Below are 17348 nucleotides of genomic sequence, written 5' to 3'. Positions count from 1 at the left end.
GCAGTCTCCCCTGGAGGCGTGGGTTCGAATCCCACTTCTGACAGCAAGAATTTTCCCTGGCAGTGCGCTCTAGTGGTCAATAATAATAGTTTTACAAGTTTCAATGGTTTTCCTGAAAGTACACTCATCTTATATTAAATTCAATTCATTAATAATAACCACATATAAACATACATCACTCATATATTAATGTAGAACATCTTTATGGAGGGACTAAAAATGACAAACCACAAATGGGTTTTGGAGGATTTGCAGTAAGTGACCTGTTTCTCAGTGTATCCTTAACTCCACTTGATGGCGCTCTTGAGCCAAGAGTGTTTGAGTCCTTGCCCTTTTATGTGGGGCAAGGACTTAAAATGTGGAAATCTAAAGAGTTGACAGTTAGAGAATGTGTCCTACATTACATCACTTTAAACAGATACATTTACCTAGAACCAAACATATTCTAACTTACTGTGATTACTGTCAATGGCTTTGTTACCATTGATTTTATCTTTGATGTTGCCTGGTTACTGGACTACAGCTAACTGTCACGTGTTTTGACTGGCTGCTGACATTAATAGTAACATTAAATCGATATATATGTCATTATGGCTCCATACTGTAGGATTTACCAGAGGTGGGGCCAAGTCATTGTTTTGAAAGTCACAAGCTAGGAATTCTGGGAGTTGAAGTTTCGATAAGCCAGCAGTCTATGGTAGAGTTTTTGTTTCTCTCAAACACAAATGATTTGCTGTAAAGTTATCAGTGAGTCTTTTTGTATACGAAGATGGAGACCAGAACCAAATGTGTTGGCCATGAGTCAGCAACCTTTACTACTTACTAAGAGACATTTGTGGGCAAACAGAAGCTACAGAAATATGAAACTGAGCTCAAGCATACCAGTAGTCAGCAGCATGGTGGTGAAAGCAAACAAATCTGTCCACACACTATTCATTTGAATGAATTCATTTTTTACTATTCATTTATTTTCCTCTTTTCTTTCCTTATTTTGGATTAGCCTAGATAGGAAGACTCAAGCTATTGTGGTTTGTGGTGACAAAATGTTTAAACAATTTTATTAATTTGGTGATTAATGGCTCCACATTTTACAATTGAATGAAAGAATCATTTTAGGCCTATGATGAATGAAAATGAAAAAACCTTATTAATTTCCATATTTTTCCCCGGGGAACATTGTCAAAACAAGAACAGGGCGTCCTGAAAGCTCACTTGGTAGAGCTGGTGACCCACATACCAAGGTCAAGTCCTTGCTGCATGGGTTCGAATCTGACCTGTGGCTCTCTGTGCGTGTCATCCCCTCTTCCTCTCTTCAGCTGTCCATTAATCCATTAAAGGCAAAAAGCCCCCTGAAATATATAACATATGAAGAACAAACTGACAGGGTTGTACAACTGCCTGATAACTGGGAAACCAATGTGCAGTGTTACTTACATGACAGACCAGTACACCATTATTTAGTTATAACAAATCCACTGTCCCCTCTACGGTCTGAATATGCACTTTGATCTTCAGGGTGAAGATAAAGATGAAGAAGATATGGACTAAAAGATGCATCACATTCTTTTATCCATCCTTTGTACTTGATTTCCCAAAAAGTTCCCCATTGTGGGACTATTAAAGGAATATCTTATCTTAAAAAGCGTTTTATGTTATATTATAGGCTGTCGCATACGGTTGCTGACACTTTTTGATATTCTTCTTTGCTCTTTTTGCAAAACAAATTTACCAGGAGGCAATAAAGGTTTCACTCCTTCATTCATTCAATGTGTGCAGAAAATCAAGAGAACTTAAGATTTTTCCAGTCATCCTAAAAGGTAATGGGACAATATACTCTGGGTGACAACTGGAGAAGAGGCCAGCTTCTACTATGACTGTTCATAGTAATACTGACCTGTCATTAGGCCAGCCTAATCAATAATATCTTCTTTATGATGACTGGGGCACCCCTATGCTACCAGAAGCAGTATGGCCACCCTAAAATTCATGGTAAACAGCGAGTCCATCAATCAGCGCGACTCCTGTGGATCAGCACTAGTGTCAGCGGCCGGTCAGCTGACAGATAATTAGCCTGCTCTGGCCACAAATCAGCAAACTGATGAGGTTGTCTCAGGCCGTCCCTCTGTGCTCTCATCCTTCTGCTTCAGTGTTGCAGTCTCTGCTCATCCCATACTAGTATATGTATGGTGAGAGGAAACAGCACATTGGTGCGTAAATGCTCAGTTATCTGAGGTGCTGCTTTCATACACTGTACACAATTAAGAAACTATGCACATTATCAATGTAAGCACCATTTACTGAGGTAAAAACAAAAGCACTTTGTTTTATATTTCAGGACAATAAGATGACATTTATCAATATGAACAGTTGCACATTTTCATTGACTCTGAACTCTTGTTCAGTCTAAAACACGATTTCCTTCTCATGTCAGAAACTGACAAACTGTTTGCATAATGTGTGCTGACAATACTTCACCGCCAACATTTTCAATGTGCATTTGAATCAAGTTAACAGATGGAATTCATTTCTGATACATTGTTTAATGGAGATTTTCAGGGGTGTACATGAAATTCTCTTCAGGAAACTCTTTTGAACATATGTACCATAAAAGGTTTTTATATCCTAATTCTCCTGCTGTCAAAGAAATAAAAGTGATCGTGGAAAGTAATTTAAATAAGATTTACTTTTAAATCATTGACCATAATGTGATTACTGTGACTCTTAATTCAACAAATTCACATCTGTATTCCACCTTATTACTCAAAAGTCTCTTTGTAATCACAACTCATTCCTTAACTCAACTTATCGTTGCTCATCTCACAATTAGTATTAGCTCCTCCTGGGACACCAGATTTTAAAAGTGCTGATATATACAGCACTATTGCATAAACATATATAAGAAAGTATGAATTTAGAATTTCCTGTGTATATATATATATATATATATGTATATATGTATGTGTAAAATGTAATTATATCTATATTCAAGTTCCAATTATGAGGGTTTGGCTTGATTTCAATGTAATATACATTATTAGGAGCATGTGTGAACTATGACTTTCCAAAAGTTAGTATTTTCGTAGTGTTTCAAAAGAGGACACTGAGCCACAGCATTGTCACATGACATCTGACCTGCACTCTTTTAACAAGAATATCTACATGAACAAGACGATCTCAAATAAGTTGCAGCTATTTGCTCTTTTCTGGACATCATGTAGAATCCATTTAATGAAAAAAAGTAAAATAAAATACAGAAAAGTGAGTTTGAAATATCCTAATGTTTAATGAAAGGGTGATGTACTGATCAGCAAGAAAGGGGTACAGTAAAACTACGAAGGGAATGGGGGAAGAGCTTGGTACTCAAAACACGTCTGTCCGTTTCGACTGCAATACAATTCAGTCCGGAGGAACTGCTGCCGTACCCTTGTGCGCTAGCTTGTTGTGTGTCAAGAATGCAGGTGGAGGGCGCAGGGGAGGAGGCGAGAGGGGACTACGGAGATAAGTGTGCTGTTGTTGTCACATTGAAGTAAAGGAAATGTAAGGGGGAAAAACAATTCCTTCTAGTTTTAACTATATCCCTCTGATCAAAGTTCACAATGGAAGCACCCACCACGTGTGTGAAGCTAACTGCTGGGCCTGATCGTGACTTCCACTTTTCTTACATTTGGGGGTAGATAGGTTCTGTTTTTTTTTTTTCTTTTTCCTTTTTCCTGTTGGCTCTTAAACCCTCTTCAGAGTGCACTCATACCACATAGAGTTCGTAGATCTTCTTGGCGCAATACGCCAGGGCAGCCAGTGCTATCGTATTATGGAGTCTCTTTCTGTGGACGTCATCCCTGCGTACCAATACCACGGGCGTCGAGGAGGTGAGTGTATGCAGGGGCAGCCGTGAGAGTTTTTGGCTGTCATATTCCACCTGGTACTTGCAGCAGGGGTCAAATTGCCATGAAATCCCGTAGAGGGCGGCACAGGCCACGCTGAGGGCGCCAGCGGGCAACGCCACGTAGCGCGAGTATTCAGGAGGCAGTGAAAGTGGCGTCAGGAGGCAAGCGGCGCCTGACAACACGGCCGTCTTGTGCAGGCAGTTGCCCACGGTAATCCATCGGGCCGTCTCATCTCCGATGCGTGTGGGCTCAATAACAATGTATTTATACTGGGCCTCCAGTGCCTGCTCCAGCTCGTACTCAAACTGGTCCTGCGCATTCTCCCCATTGTAGATCTCGTGCACAATGTAGCAATCTGTCGCCGCCATCACTCCCCTGCACAGAAACAGAAAATCCAGCAAGGAACAGTGAGAGAAAGGATAGAGAGTAGTGCAACAAGACTGATGGAGGAACGGTTTGGCGAAACACCAACCTGCCCGTTTATAATGGACCCATCCAGATTCTTTGTCCACAACAGATAACACAAACATTCCCAGATGGATGTTTTACCCAAATGTTTCTCAGTTGACGTAACTAACACGTAATCTGTAACAACATATATAAATCATACACCAGAGGGCTGGACTACGAAGAGATCTGAACCTACGAGGATTTAACTCGTCAAATCAAAAGTTGACAAACCGATTGCCTACACTGCTGTTACATGGTACTACTGCGATGATTAGTGTGTTTTCATTACCGCTCGTGCTCCGCATTTGTCCCCAGACAAATGTCCTATGATAATATCAGGATATATTCACAGCCACCATGGCTGACAATTTTAGGCCCTGAATTAAAATCTACTCCCTAAAGCCCCGAGGCTGAAGGGCTACCTGTGTCAGTCTCTGAACACCCTCGCCCTCCGCACTGAGCCTCTCACACTCCGTGCCCAACGTCCTCCAAATGTGTCGGCATTTTTCTCCCCAAGCTTGTGGGCCGAGAAAAGTTGATTTATATGGAAACATCGAGTTAACCACGAAAATAACCTGCTCGGAGCAGTTTAGACATAGAGCATAAACATACCTCGGGTAAAACGCATCCACCTTTTGTAGCACGAGTTAACCTGGAAGTTACAGCTGCCGTCAGAATTACTCCTGAAGTTACCTGGATAAGTTAGTTACCTCGCTTTGTAGTACAGCCCTCTGGATTAAATAAAATAAATAAATAACACAGAATGTTTATTATCTATCTACTGTTAGAGACGACTGCATTTAGCTAAAGTGATGAATGGTTTATGTCTATGACCTTCACGATACAAGATGTGCTGAGTGAGTTTCTTTGTGACATTTTTAAAACAGCACGAAGCCCATTTACATTCATATTGTTGAATACACTATACACACACACACACACACACACACACACACACTCAGCTCTGTAGTGGGAACATGGAGTAGCCAACTGTTTTTTTTATGATAACGATATTCAGTTATCCCACCAGGAACCCCGCAGCAGGCATATGTTAGTGATGAGTATTCTAACCTCTGCCCTGTGCTGCTGCCTACAGATAGTGGTGAGCTGTTGTTCACACGCACACAGTGTTGCCAGGGTTCATGTGTAATGTGATCTGCTTGAGTTTCCAAGTCCACCCACGCACACTCCTCGGGGCAGCCTGCTGCCCACTCTGTTGGTGGGTGGTTTCTTACAGGGAGCGGGCTGCAGCCATAGACGTGATACTATTCTGCATGTACTACATACACAGCAGTCCCTTTGACAACAAACAACACTGGAGCTGTGATACGAAAAGAATGCTGAGAGGGTATCCACAGTGCTGCAAACTAAGAGGCTGCTGAGTGTTCAAGCATCTCCATTTGTGCTGCACAGTGTTGTGCTGATGGCACTTCTGAGTAATGCACTAAAGGATGGGTGCCTCAGTCATTTCAATGTCTCTCTTTTTATCTCTCCCTCACCATAAGGGAGAACTCCAGAGGTCATGCTCACAGACTGTGGCGGAGAAAGTTAGTGAACAATGCCAGCTGGCATGCCACTGTCGAAGATACCCTCCTCTTCCTCCTCCGCCGCCTCCACCACCTCCCCCACGGCTACTGGGCACCACAGGTAAGACTCCCAGCTCACACTCCCAGGTTTCACACCTGTCTCGCTCCAAGTCTGTCTGTCTCACTCTCAGTCTGCTCTCGCCCCACAGTTGGATCTTCATTCCTAGCCAGACGCAGGTGTCAAGCAACTGGCTAGTCAGAGGAAATTGTTTTGAACGTCAAGTGTTTCCTTTTATGCTCAAAAGAAAAATGTGCCATCAGCCCCCCTGAGATTATTGTGTGAGTGTTTGTGCATGGGCGCCGTTTTGCACGTGCACCTCTGTGCGTGTGATAGAGCCAGCAGGATGTTGACAGCTGAACACAGGACTAATTTATGCCGGGTCTGACCTTGGGGAGTACCCAGCTGCCTGTGAAATCCATGCCTGCTGGGCTGCCAAGCTCAGTGGTTCAGTGGTAGGGTTTCCCCCGGAGGACCCCTGATTAAAACACAGATGAGTTAATTAAATTAGCTTTAATTTGATAGAGATAAGGGGCTAATGAACCAGCCCAGTAGTTCCAGCTTCGTTTTGAAGTTGAGCTGCCGGCAATAAGTCCGTGTGTGTTTGCTATGTGTGCTTTATACAACAAGCACACATACCTCATCCACTGCCTGTTGCGGCAGTTTTCCCCTACAACACTCCCTCTCTCATCCCACTCTGAGATGGTAAATCCACTGACAGATAGGCAAACATATTTCACTGGCCTGCTCGCTGAAAGTTGATATGATTTGTATGTAGTCCAAAGCACCTTAATGAACAGTCCACTGAAATATGGGACAGGCGTTGCTGATGATGCAGCCATTCTGAGCTATTACTGTGGCTCTTTAGAATCACTCACCCTGAGTCCTTAATATTATGAGTGGGGAGGAGTACTTAATCATTAAAGTCCCAACAGACAGGAGTGTAAAGGTTTTAATCAATCAGTTCCAGTGATTTTTCTTTGGTCAATTTAAGTGGACCCCCCTTGCTTTGACTCGCCATGTGGGCTATGTATGAAACGAGTTATAGACCCTTCTGTTAATGTTGGTCACTGCATAAATGCTGCCAGGACCATCTGACTGTAAGCTAAGGTGGGGGTTGAATGCCCAATTACGGCCAACGCATGAGTGAACGCTGTATCCACAGTGTTCGATGCTTCCATAAACAGCAGTATGTCACCATAAATATGACAAGCAGGCCAATTTGTATTCCTTCAGCTTTACACAGAAATGTTTGCAGAGGGTGGAGGCACCATGAATAATTCACTTCAAGTTTTTTTCGTCCCCAATTTAATCTATACAGGCGCATAATTATCTTGATATTCCTTCAGTAGTCCAATTTACAGAATAGTTAGCGATGCAATTTTGCTTTAAACTGTAGTCTGCAATGAATATGCTTAGCTAACGTGAAAAACTGGGACAATGACTGAGATCTTATCTTCTAAATGTCTAAAAAAAGGAAAGAAAAATTGGCAATGTTAAGTAAGTCTGTGTGTGCTAAAAATGGTTTCCGAAGTCCTTCAAAGGAGTGTGCTTTATCACAATGAAGTAGATCCTTACCACTGACTGAATTAAATCCTACAGCCGTTGACAAATGCAGGATTAAAATGGAAATTTGGCTGAGAGGAGCTTTTAAATTCATAGTGACTTATGACGTGCGCTGTACCGGGGAGAGCCATGCCTTGTTATTTGCTCCATAGAAAAGTGCTGTGTTGGAAAATAGTCTACAGCATTAGTAAGGAGTATTTGTTGCTATGGTGTAAACCCTTCCTCTCATTCATACAAAAATAACTGTTAATGCAAGAGCTACGAGTTTGTTATTGTATATACGATGCAGTGTATTTTCTATGCATAAAACTGGAACAAACCATCATTCATATCGATAGATAGATGGGTATGCACATGACTAAACTGATTTAGAGATGGTGGGAGAGCATCAAATGCTGCAGAAAGAGATAAGGAAAGTTCTGCATTACAGACACGAAGTTGCTGATGCACATAATGTTATTCAACATTCCTGGTGAGTGGTCTTACTCCACGGGTCTAATGTGGAAAGAGCAGGAGGTTCCTGCAACAGTAATTGGTGTGGACAAGAGTGCTGGTGTAAGGAAGGCTGACGGGACCTTAAATGATTCATGGTGTCGGGTTGGATATCCTTGAACGTTGAACCTAAGACCTACAGAACAGGCGAGGACACGTCGTCTTCCCAACTCAGAGAGCAGGGAGGAAAATCAGCTCCATGTTGCTCTGGTTTTATGTTGTATAATGCAAGACTCGGGTCAGTGATCAGCATAGTAAATCTTTTTTTTTATTTTGAACCGATTTTTGTGATTTATTTTGTGAAATGCATTTTATTTATTCTCTTCTTCTGCATCCAAATTTCTCTCCTCCTGTCCCCTCTTCTCTTTTTTCTAAGTGGTAAAGCCCATAGTGCCCTTGGTGAGGCCATGGTGGATGGAGATGGACATTATAGTGCTTGGAACGGTGGGCTGTGCCTCGGTTGTCTTCCTCCTCTCAGCCATCATCATCTGCTACAAGGCCATCAAGAGGTTTGACTGTCACTTTTCTCTCTTCTCTTCGTATTTTAGTCATATATCTCACTCTTGTGTATCTCTGAAATATTTTAAAATGATGTCAAATTGAAATAGGAACTGTCAGAGCCAGTCTAGTCAGCACATCATATGTAATTTGACCCACGGGAATTGTCTGCCCTGCCATCATGTGAGTCATGCAGGAGACTACGATGACCCTGTCGTCATCACCCTGCAGGGTCACACTGAGGTCAGAGGTTAGGTAATGGAATGGGTTGTAAATGTCAACGAGGAAGATCCACTGCACTGAGTCACCCAGAAACATCCCATATTCTAAATTAATTAATTAAGGTGCATGATGACCCAACTTTACAGTACTGCGTCGATTTTAATTTACATAAGTGTCTAAAGCTGCTTAGAATGGCAGCTGGGTTCATGAAAGTAAAAGCAATAGGCGAGCAGAGGAATCCCAAGATGCTGCTGTTGCAGCGGGAACTGTTTTCCCCCATTTGGCTTATTAGAGAAAAGGCTGCGTGAAGTTTTAGCCTGCAGCACAACCCAGACCCAATTCTCTGTGTGACATTCAGGCAGCATGGTATCACACATGCACTCTGACATCCACGTTAATGTTTGCAGACATTTAACAAGCACACACATCCGCATCGTGCGAAGCGCTGCACATGCACAGAGAGAGGCATGCAGAGGATACTACACCCACCCATCCACACAACATCTTTACATAGACACATCATCTTGGCATATTTACAAACTCTATAAAATATGGCATAAACATTGACTCGTGTGAGAACAGCCACAGATGTGCGTGCTGAATTAGGGAGCTACAGCTATTATTATAATTTATGTGTATTTAAATTGATTTAGTATCATACCTTATTATATTTATGGAACTGTATTAAGCCTGCATGCCAGATATGGCTTTCCTCAGCAGAACTCTATTTCTCCTTTCTTTAAACAACAAATAGGCAAAGTCAGGCAGCGGAAGTAATGGGCGGTTGGCTCAGGAATTCATTATGGCAATTCTCCAGCCCCCTGTGTAGCCAAGGGGCACCTTTTTTAATGCAGCAGTGGTAGGAAAGTGTTGTTGCAATACGGGCTCTAGCCCCAAAGCCAAGTCATTATTTATGAATTAATTTGCGCAGTCATTCAGTCGCAGGCCACATCTTTTATACATGCAAGCGGGTCGTGTCCTGAAGCTCTGTGGGCTCTAGACTGCAGACTTTGTGCCACGACAAGCTGCCCTCCACTCTGAATGAGGAGGGAAAAATAAACATGTCCAGCCAGACTGCCCTCATTAGACATTCATCAGTCACTGGCCAATAAGAGAGCAGTCCAAGGAAAAACTGATTCCTTTAACATTTGTCATGGATGCTCTAATCATCCATCGTTCCTGAGAAGAAGGGAAAGGAAACTACACAGCGAAAAGGGCAGAAAAAATGTTGTCTACCAGAGCGAGCGAAGGCAGTAATTGAGCGTCTTAGTCAATAACAATGTGAGAGAGGGTTTGTCACTAAGAAAAACACAGCCAGTTATATATAGCCCTTCCAGCCCCTCAGTGCTCCGGGCTTTCCCAATGAAAATCAGCTGGCCGAGGGCCAGGGTCTGAGCACCACAGACAGCAGAGGAGCTAGCTCTGCGGGTCCCAGCCCTCCTGGCCTTTTGTTATTTTTTATAATCTTTGTCTGCCAGTCATCTGTCAGAAGCAAAGGGGCTGGAAAGAAAAAAAACACTTCCATACAATTCTATTCAGAGTCCACAGCACCAGGGAGGCTGGTGTGTGCAAGCATAGAGAAGAGGATTCAGACGCACGCTGCGTTTCAGTGTTGCTGTGCCATCCAAAGCAAAAGACATGATGCTGCAGTCCGGGCTGTCAGCCATTCAAGGAGCCAAAACAAACAAAACTCAAACCAACTGACTAATGAAGCTTGATGCTTTTCCCAATCACTTACCGCTATGGGAGGCTTGTCCAAAGACAGATAATACATCATAGCTGGTGCCGTCCAAGGGCAATACAGTATACCCAAAATACTCAACCAGGGATACAATAAAAGGAAAATACTTGTCAAGCAAAATGGTTTAAAATCTAATATTTACTAATACATTATTAATCTCCTCTGTTTTATTTTTCAAATTGACTACACCAGCAACATCAAAACTGGTGACAGATTTTAACAGTCTGTTTTTTAATGCTTTTTCTTTGAACCATAGCATGTTACTCTAATTTCCAGATGGCTGGAGTAATTGTAAACAGCTCAACACATGTCCCAATTTCACCATGATCCATTCCCCAAACTTCAAACAGGAAAGTGTGCTGTGATTGCACAGCTTTGATATGAAATATTCATCTAACCTGTGAAGTGTTGTGTTGCCACCTGCCATGTGTCAACAGCATGGCATCTATTATTGAAGGCCTGGGTAGAGGTCGGTTTGGGGCCCCAATGCTCTGCCCTGTGTGGTGGCCCGAAGCGACATGGTCAGTCTGAGCAGAGATTACATCCTGGGAGAAATAAACAGGGCCGAAGCACCTTCCAGCGGGCTATAGATCACCGATGACAGTATTTTACAACATGACAGATAAAATAGTGACCTGTCAAAAATATTCAAAAGAAAAATCATTAGTGCAGCTGCAGGGACCTTGCATAACATTAAACGAATATCGACCGCGCTGACTTTTTATTCCAAGTAGAAGAATTCCCGGACTGGCGGTAAACATTGCCGTCTGTCCCTTGGAGAAAACTTTGGTATATCCCAACTCCCCGAGCTGCAGCTACATTAGCCAATTACCTCCCCCGCAGCAGAATGTGTTTCCACCCTGGGGCTGGACAGTTTCCTATTTGAGGCTTTCCCCGGATCTCACAGGGACACAGCAAGCAGCATCTGTCCTACATGGCCAGTGTGTATCCCTGGTGTCCTAAGCCATATGACCTCTCCCAGCTGACAGTCCCAAAGGAAGTCTGAGTCATTGCCTCACGTTTTTGTTTACAACTTTGCTGTAACTAGCTCACAGCACCAACCACTAGAATAAATGCAATGTGAGAAAAAAACAATATATATATTTATCAGTTATTCATAATCGAATTGAACATAAATATTATAGTCTTATCACTCTGAGACTATAAGATGGCAAAGACCCTGTGAGGCTGTACTTAGGTACAGGGGTGCTTTGAGCTAAATGCTAACATCTGCATGCTAACATGCTCACAGTGACAATGCAAAGCAGGTTTAATGTTTACCATGATCACCATCTTAGTTTAGCATGTTAGCATGCTAAAATTTACTAATCAACATCACTAAACACAAGTACAAGAGAGGCTGGGAATTTCTTTAGCATTGCAGGTATTTGGTATTACACAAACTGCAATGTTGACCTGATGATGGCACTAAATGAAAAGTTAAGATCACCAAAGTTATAACAATTGATCCTGAAGGGAAGATGAATGTCTGTATCAAATGTAATGGCAACAGTTGTGGAGATGTTACACCAAAAACAATATGTCAAACTAATAAAGTGAAACGTCAGGGGATCTCAAGATTCATGAATGTCTGTACAAAATTTTATGTTAATTCATGTATCAGTTGTTGATATATTTCAGTCTGGACCAAAGTGGTGGGCTGACAGTCAGATGAAATTGCTACCCATCATGTCGCTTACAGAGGAGGCAGAGTGTTTATTAGATGCCTTTTTTTCAGTGAGCCAAAATCCTTTAAAGAGTGGTTAAGATCCTGAAAGTGACTTTGGCGACAGATGAAAGTTTTTCCCTGGTGTATCTTCAAATGGAAAAACAAGTTAAGCTGAGCAGGATTTCTGAGGGGTTCTGATGAACACAGGAGGTGGAGGGGCGGAGGTGGTTCACAGCGCTGAAATGACAGCTGAAAAACAGCCAAGACAGGAACAGTTTTAAAACCTGACAGCAACAAGATGGTTGTTGAACAGGTGTGGCAAAATCAGACTGGCTTAAGTGTGTGGGAGCAACAAAAAAAAGACAGCTGACAAATTGAGTTGACAGCAAGGGTGAAATGAGCATGTGCATGAAAAGTACACAAGTAATTGAACATTTACTAGACTAACTCACTGACTGAAAATTGATATCAGTTGGCTATATTCTATAGAAATGTCACAAATGATATCAACATATATGATGAGCTTGTACATTTTAAATAACAGAAATATACACTTAGACTTTACATCAGCTGTGTTTATTTTTCTGTCTCAGATTGACTGATTCAGAAAATATCTGTTAATCTGTAATATCTGTATCTGGGGCATGAAATATAACTCACTATTACTGAGAGGCTGTCAAAGGTGTTCAAGGTGACTCAATGGTAAGGTGTTGAGTCCATGGACATAATAATTTTGTTAACTTAGAAGGAGACGTTAATATGAACAGACACCATGGTCGCATTCTGTAGAGTCCGCCATGTTGAACCGCCATGTTTTTAAAGTAGCCCAGGAGGGATAAACCAGACATTGGCTGTGAATAGGGGCATTTGAGTTTTTTTATATTTTTTGCAACCACCGTAGTTTCATCCTTGTGCTTGGAAGGGGAGGGTGAAGTGATCTGCAAGTATACCACTAGATGCCACTAACTCTTACACAGTGGACTAGTGGACACAGCTGGTCAATGTATTTTTGCTGAACAAAAACTGCAGTTCCTCAAACGACCACTTGAGGCTGGCTACAGAAGTGAGTCAGTCTCCATAAGGTCCCATTTTAAAATGCCAAACTTTACAGCAGAAATAAAGATGTTTACAGCCTGATACAAAAACAAAAATGAATTGATGAATTTTTATAAAACCCACAGATTTAAATCATATTAAGGCTTAAAGCTATACATGATTAAGTAATTAGGCTCCATTCAACCTGCCTCAGCTCCACGTATATGCAATTTTTTTGGATTAGCCGGGAGCCAGTGGAGTCAGGACTGCCAAGATGGCGACGACCAGAGCCAACTACGCTGAACTTCACGACATCTCTTGAGAAACCTATGGGCGACATCGCAGAGACTACGTCCATTATTAATTATACAGTCTATTGTTAGTTAACTAACTCTGACACTGAAACATCTACCCAAAGTTAGCAGTGTTACATTTTTTGTTTGTGATAAAAAATATTGTGGTATTTCTTCTTTTCAAAAGTTACATAGCCTCTTTAAAAAGATAATTAAAATGTTTATCCTCACCTATGACTCAGTCTCAACAAAACAAAACATTTTAAACTTACCAAAGTTTAGTTAGTTTTTTTGCAGGACTTTTGCATTTGATTGCATTATGTCATGTACATATGATCAATTCACCCTGTAAGGATTTCCCCTGTGCAAGGGAAACAGATTGTGCTGGACTGGACTGGGAATGACTCTTCATCAAAGTTGGACTGACCAGCTAGGGCTTTCAGAGGAGAGTGACACTGAGCTAAGATGTCGCTCAAGGGTCCTCTGTGGCAATGAAGGCACTGTACAGTGTTGAGTGGGACAATGACTGTACTAACTGTATTCAGATCTGTCTCTAAGTTACATAAGCCCAAGCAGGGGAGAGCAGCTGAGGGGGTCGGTGCAGAAGCCACAGTACACTGGACAAATATAATAACCACAAAGGCACAGAGGAGTGCATGAAAAGGGCTGTATTGAATGATACTGCTCTTCACAGGCCACTAGCAGCAAGGGGATCATGTGTTGCAGCTTATTTTGCACCAGAATGTAGTTCTAGAAATCACTGAGTATTACCGTGCAACCAGTGTTGAAGGAGAAGTTCACAGGAGGTTATGTATCGATGTTATTCCCAAGTTGTTTTGACAGCCACGCACATACTCATTACTTAGAGGGAAGATTGCATCCACCAGTCAGAGAAGGTAATTGCCTTATCCCCTGTGTTGCAATGTATCTTTGCCTCCTGTCTCCTTGCAAAAGTGACCTTTGAACATTGAGATTATTAGAAAGGATCGCTGAGACCAGCGTATCCACCCAGAGCAGCCCGTGAAATCAAATCAGCCTAAAGGTTAACAGTCTAGAAACTCTGTTTAATGACATGGCCTTTAGCTAACGTTACATCTCTCTTGTCAAGGAATTTGTCCTCACTTTATGAAAATGTTTATTCGCAGGAAACCACTACGAAAAGAAGAGAACGGGACAAGTCGTGGGGAATATGCCATGAGCATCCGTAACAAGAAGGCCATGGGTACGAACAACACTGTGGTATAGACTGTCTCCTGGTAGACACAGGAAGTGACATCACAATTACCGTCTCACACCTTTCCCCCCCCCCGATACAACAACAATCCCTTCTCACCCAGAATGCAACTGGGTTTTACCCAAGATTTTCATATAGGTAAACCTTTCCTCTTTGCTTGGCATGTTGCCCAGACTGAAGACACCATTCAGCTCCAGAGGAGCTGTAAAAGATGGAAGGAAAAAAAATCAAAGCAGGAAGGACGGAGAGAAAAATCCACAAACCCCCATGGTGTTGAAAGTGGCACAGCAGGCTGAACATTAGGCTCTTAGTAACAGCAAGTGTTGCTGACAGGCTGGTTGGCTGCTGGCTGGAGAGGGACTGTCTGCCAGTCTGCGGCAGATCCAGACCTCACACACTGTTGACATCTGCAATGGAACAACAGACAATACAGCAGCCCTGCAGTCCCATGGGTGGCCAGACAGGACAGCCCCATCACACACAATAAATAACGTGCATGCAGTTTTTACAGAGAATGCAACATTTTTTTATATTCTAATTACACACTGTCCATCTTTTGTTCTCCATTTTTGAGACAGATACTTTGTGAGAGGCATGATGTTACTATCGGTCCTGGCTCTGAGATGTGGATTCATCTGACTATGCAATTTAAAGAAATCCATATATAAAAAAGAGAGGAGAGCAACAACATCAACAGGGGACGTTCTGGTTATTTTACCATGCCAAAAATGCCACCGAAGACTTAGGCTCAATGTAATATACTTCAGTCATTCATCAATTTATTTCCTCTATTTATTTACTTATCTATCTTTGAATTTATTTTTCTACTTAAAAGAAAAAAAACTGTCTTGTAAGTTACTCACATCTTTTCAACTCCTGAACATCTTGATGAATTCATTTTATTTCTTGATAGCTCTGTTTTTTAAGTGAATTATTTATAAACCATATAATTCATTTGTGATGCTCCAATGCTTTAAGCCTGCTGTCAGTTTGTTGAGACACTGATGCAGAAAACACGCTTCACTGCAAAGAGTTTTGGTATCAGTTGTTTTGTCTCTGGATGTTTGATATGCTTTTCTCTGTTTCCCTGAGACTTTGGCTAAAAATCCAGGGGTCTCTATGATGTGCTATGTGAATGTGTGTTTTCCAAACATTATTTCTGTGCTGCATCATATGCCAGCCCCCATTTTAGATTTGTTAATTCAATGCCCATGCCACCCTAAAGTTAAACCTGATATTACAAGTAATTTGGTTAAATCTTGTTGTTTCAGAGTCTCGGGGTCAGCTAGATGCCTTCAGCCGTGTTTTGTTTGGATTTGACAATCTTCATTTTTCTATCTGTCAAGACGGGCTTAGCCCATCGCTATAGAAACAGGGGACATGAGCCCAGGGCTGACCTTGTGACTGGTGAGAGACAGGAGACTTAGCCAATAGCCAGAGATCAGGTTGCACGGAGGATGGCCTCAGCAGGGATGTGTGTGACTCAGTGCTGTCACAGGCATCCTCCACATCCCCACTGGAAAAACACAACTGAGCTGAACTGGAGCATCACTCAACGCTGCTCTGCTCTGCTGCTTTTTTATTTTTATTTTTATTTTTTACATTAAATCTGCGTGTGTCTGTGCGTGCATGTGTGTGAGTGTGTGTTTGTCTGTCTGTCTGTGAGTGTGCATGCAGATGAGTGTACTCAGTGAGAGTGGGCTGTACTCTGTGGCTGTCAGTTAAGTATAGATATTGGCTAAACTGTGGAAATTTGGAAAAACACATGCTTGCATCTAAACATGCACAGGTTATTAGCTAACAGTATACCCCACCATGTACTTATATGAGAGAACTGATGGATGCATGAATGTAAATATTGATATTTAAATATCTGCCTTCTGGACTGTTAATTAATGTACAGTGTAACAGAACATATGTTTATACATAGTAAAACTTAAACAATGTGCTACCATTTAGAATTATGTCAATGTCGTCATGTTGATGGAGCAAGCCATTAATGTATATATGGCAATCAATAGTACATACACAATTTATGCATTATACCAAACAGATAGAAAGATGTGCATAAGTTGATTTCATTGCTGAGTTTTTCAGTTGTAAATAAAACTGTACATAACAACAGAACCACAGTCTATTGTGTTTAAAGAGATATATGTGCAGAAATCTGTTGTTACACTTTGGCAGACAAACACAAAAGCAATGAAAATGAGACTGTTATATTTAGCCTGTGCCCATCCTGTCTGCACTGTGCTGTGTTGTGCCGTCCGTGTCTTGGGCAGAGCTGTGCCGGCCGTGTCTCCTGGGCCCCCCACCGTGGAGGACATGTTCTCAGTCTGTCTCACACAGTGCATATTTAATGAACTGCGATTATCAAGCACATTCAACTCCAGGGGGCTTAATGACGCAAGAAAGAAAACTTATAGATTACATATTGTGCTGGCTCTGGGCTCATCAATAATAATGTGACAAAAGAAATCATGGATGTGTGTGAGGGAATTCTGCTACTGAAGCAAGAACACAAGTTGCTATAACAAAATTAGGATTCTTTTGTTGGAAACTAAAAGGAGGTAATAGATTCAAAACACCCTTCTGAAAGAGGTTACATTCTTACATTAAATCATGTAGACATTTCTTTCTTAATTTGCACATTATACATTTACTGTAGTTAATGATGTGA

The 17348-nt window shown here is 41.8% G+C and overlaps 2 protein-coding genes across 2 annotated transcripts; one reads left to right on the top strand and one right to left on the bottom strand.

The window, feature by feature from the left end:
- Positions 1-2298: 2298 nt before the first annotated feature.
- tmem11 (transmembrane protein 11) lies at positions 2299-4483 on the bottom strand. Its single transcript, XM_035674007.1, has 2 exons — positions 4357-4483; positions 2299-4259 (listed from the first exon to the last, which is right to left on the bottom strand). Exon 2 carries the CDS (start codon positions 4250-4252, stop codon positions 3743-3745), a length of 510 nt encoding a protein of 169 aa, XP_035529900.1. The 5' UTR covers positions 4253-4259; positions 4357-4483; the 3' UTR covers positions 2299-3742.
- Positions 4484-5839: 1356 nt separating this feature from the next.
- prima1 (proline rich membrane anchor 1) lies at positions 5840-16751 on the top strand (the record flags this gene model as incomplete). Its single annotated transcript, XM_035674006.1, is given in 3 exon segments — positions 5840-5981; positions 8353-8485; positions 14580-16751. Coding segments are annotated over 3 exon segments (375 nt in total), but the record flags the coding sequence as incomplete, so codon positions are not given.
- Positions 16752-17348: the final 597 nt, after the last annotated feature.

This window comes from Morone saxatilis, unplaced genomic scaffold (assembly GCF_004916995.1).
Source record: "Morone saxatilis isolate NCDOM2014 unplaced genomic scaffold, NCSU_SB_2.0 Contig3, whole genome shotgun sequence".
Taxonomy (NCBI): Eukaryota; Metazoa; Chordata; class Actinopteri; family Moronidae; genus Morone; species Morone saxatilis.
The sequence above is the reverse complement of the archived record's forward strand: the minus strand, read 5'-3'. Positions and strand labels throughout refer to the sequence as shown.

Bases quoted from the DNA above. Each gene is read 5' to 3' on its own strand.
- tmem11 (XM_035674007.1), bottom strand. From the start codon at position 4,252: ATGGCGGCGACAGATTGCTACATTGTGCACGAGATCTACAATGGGGAG.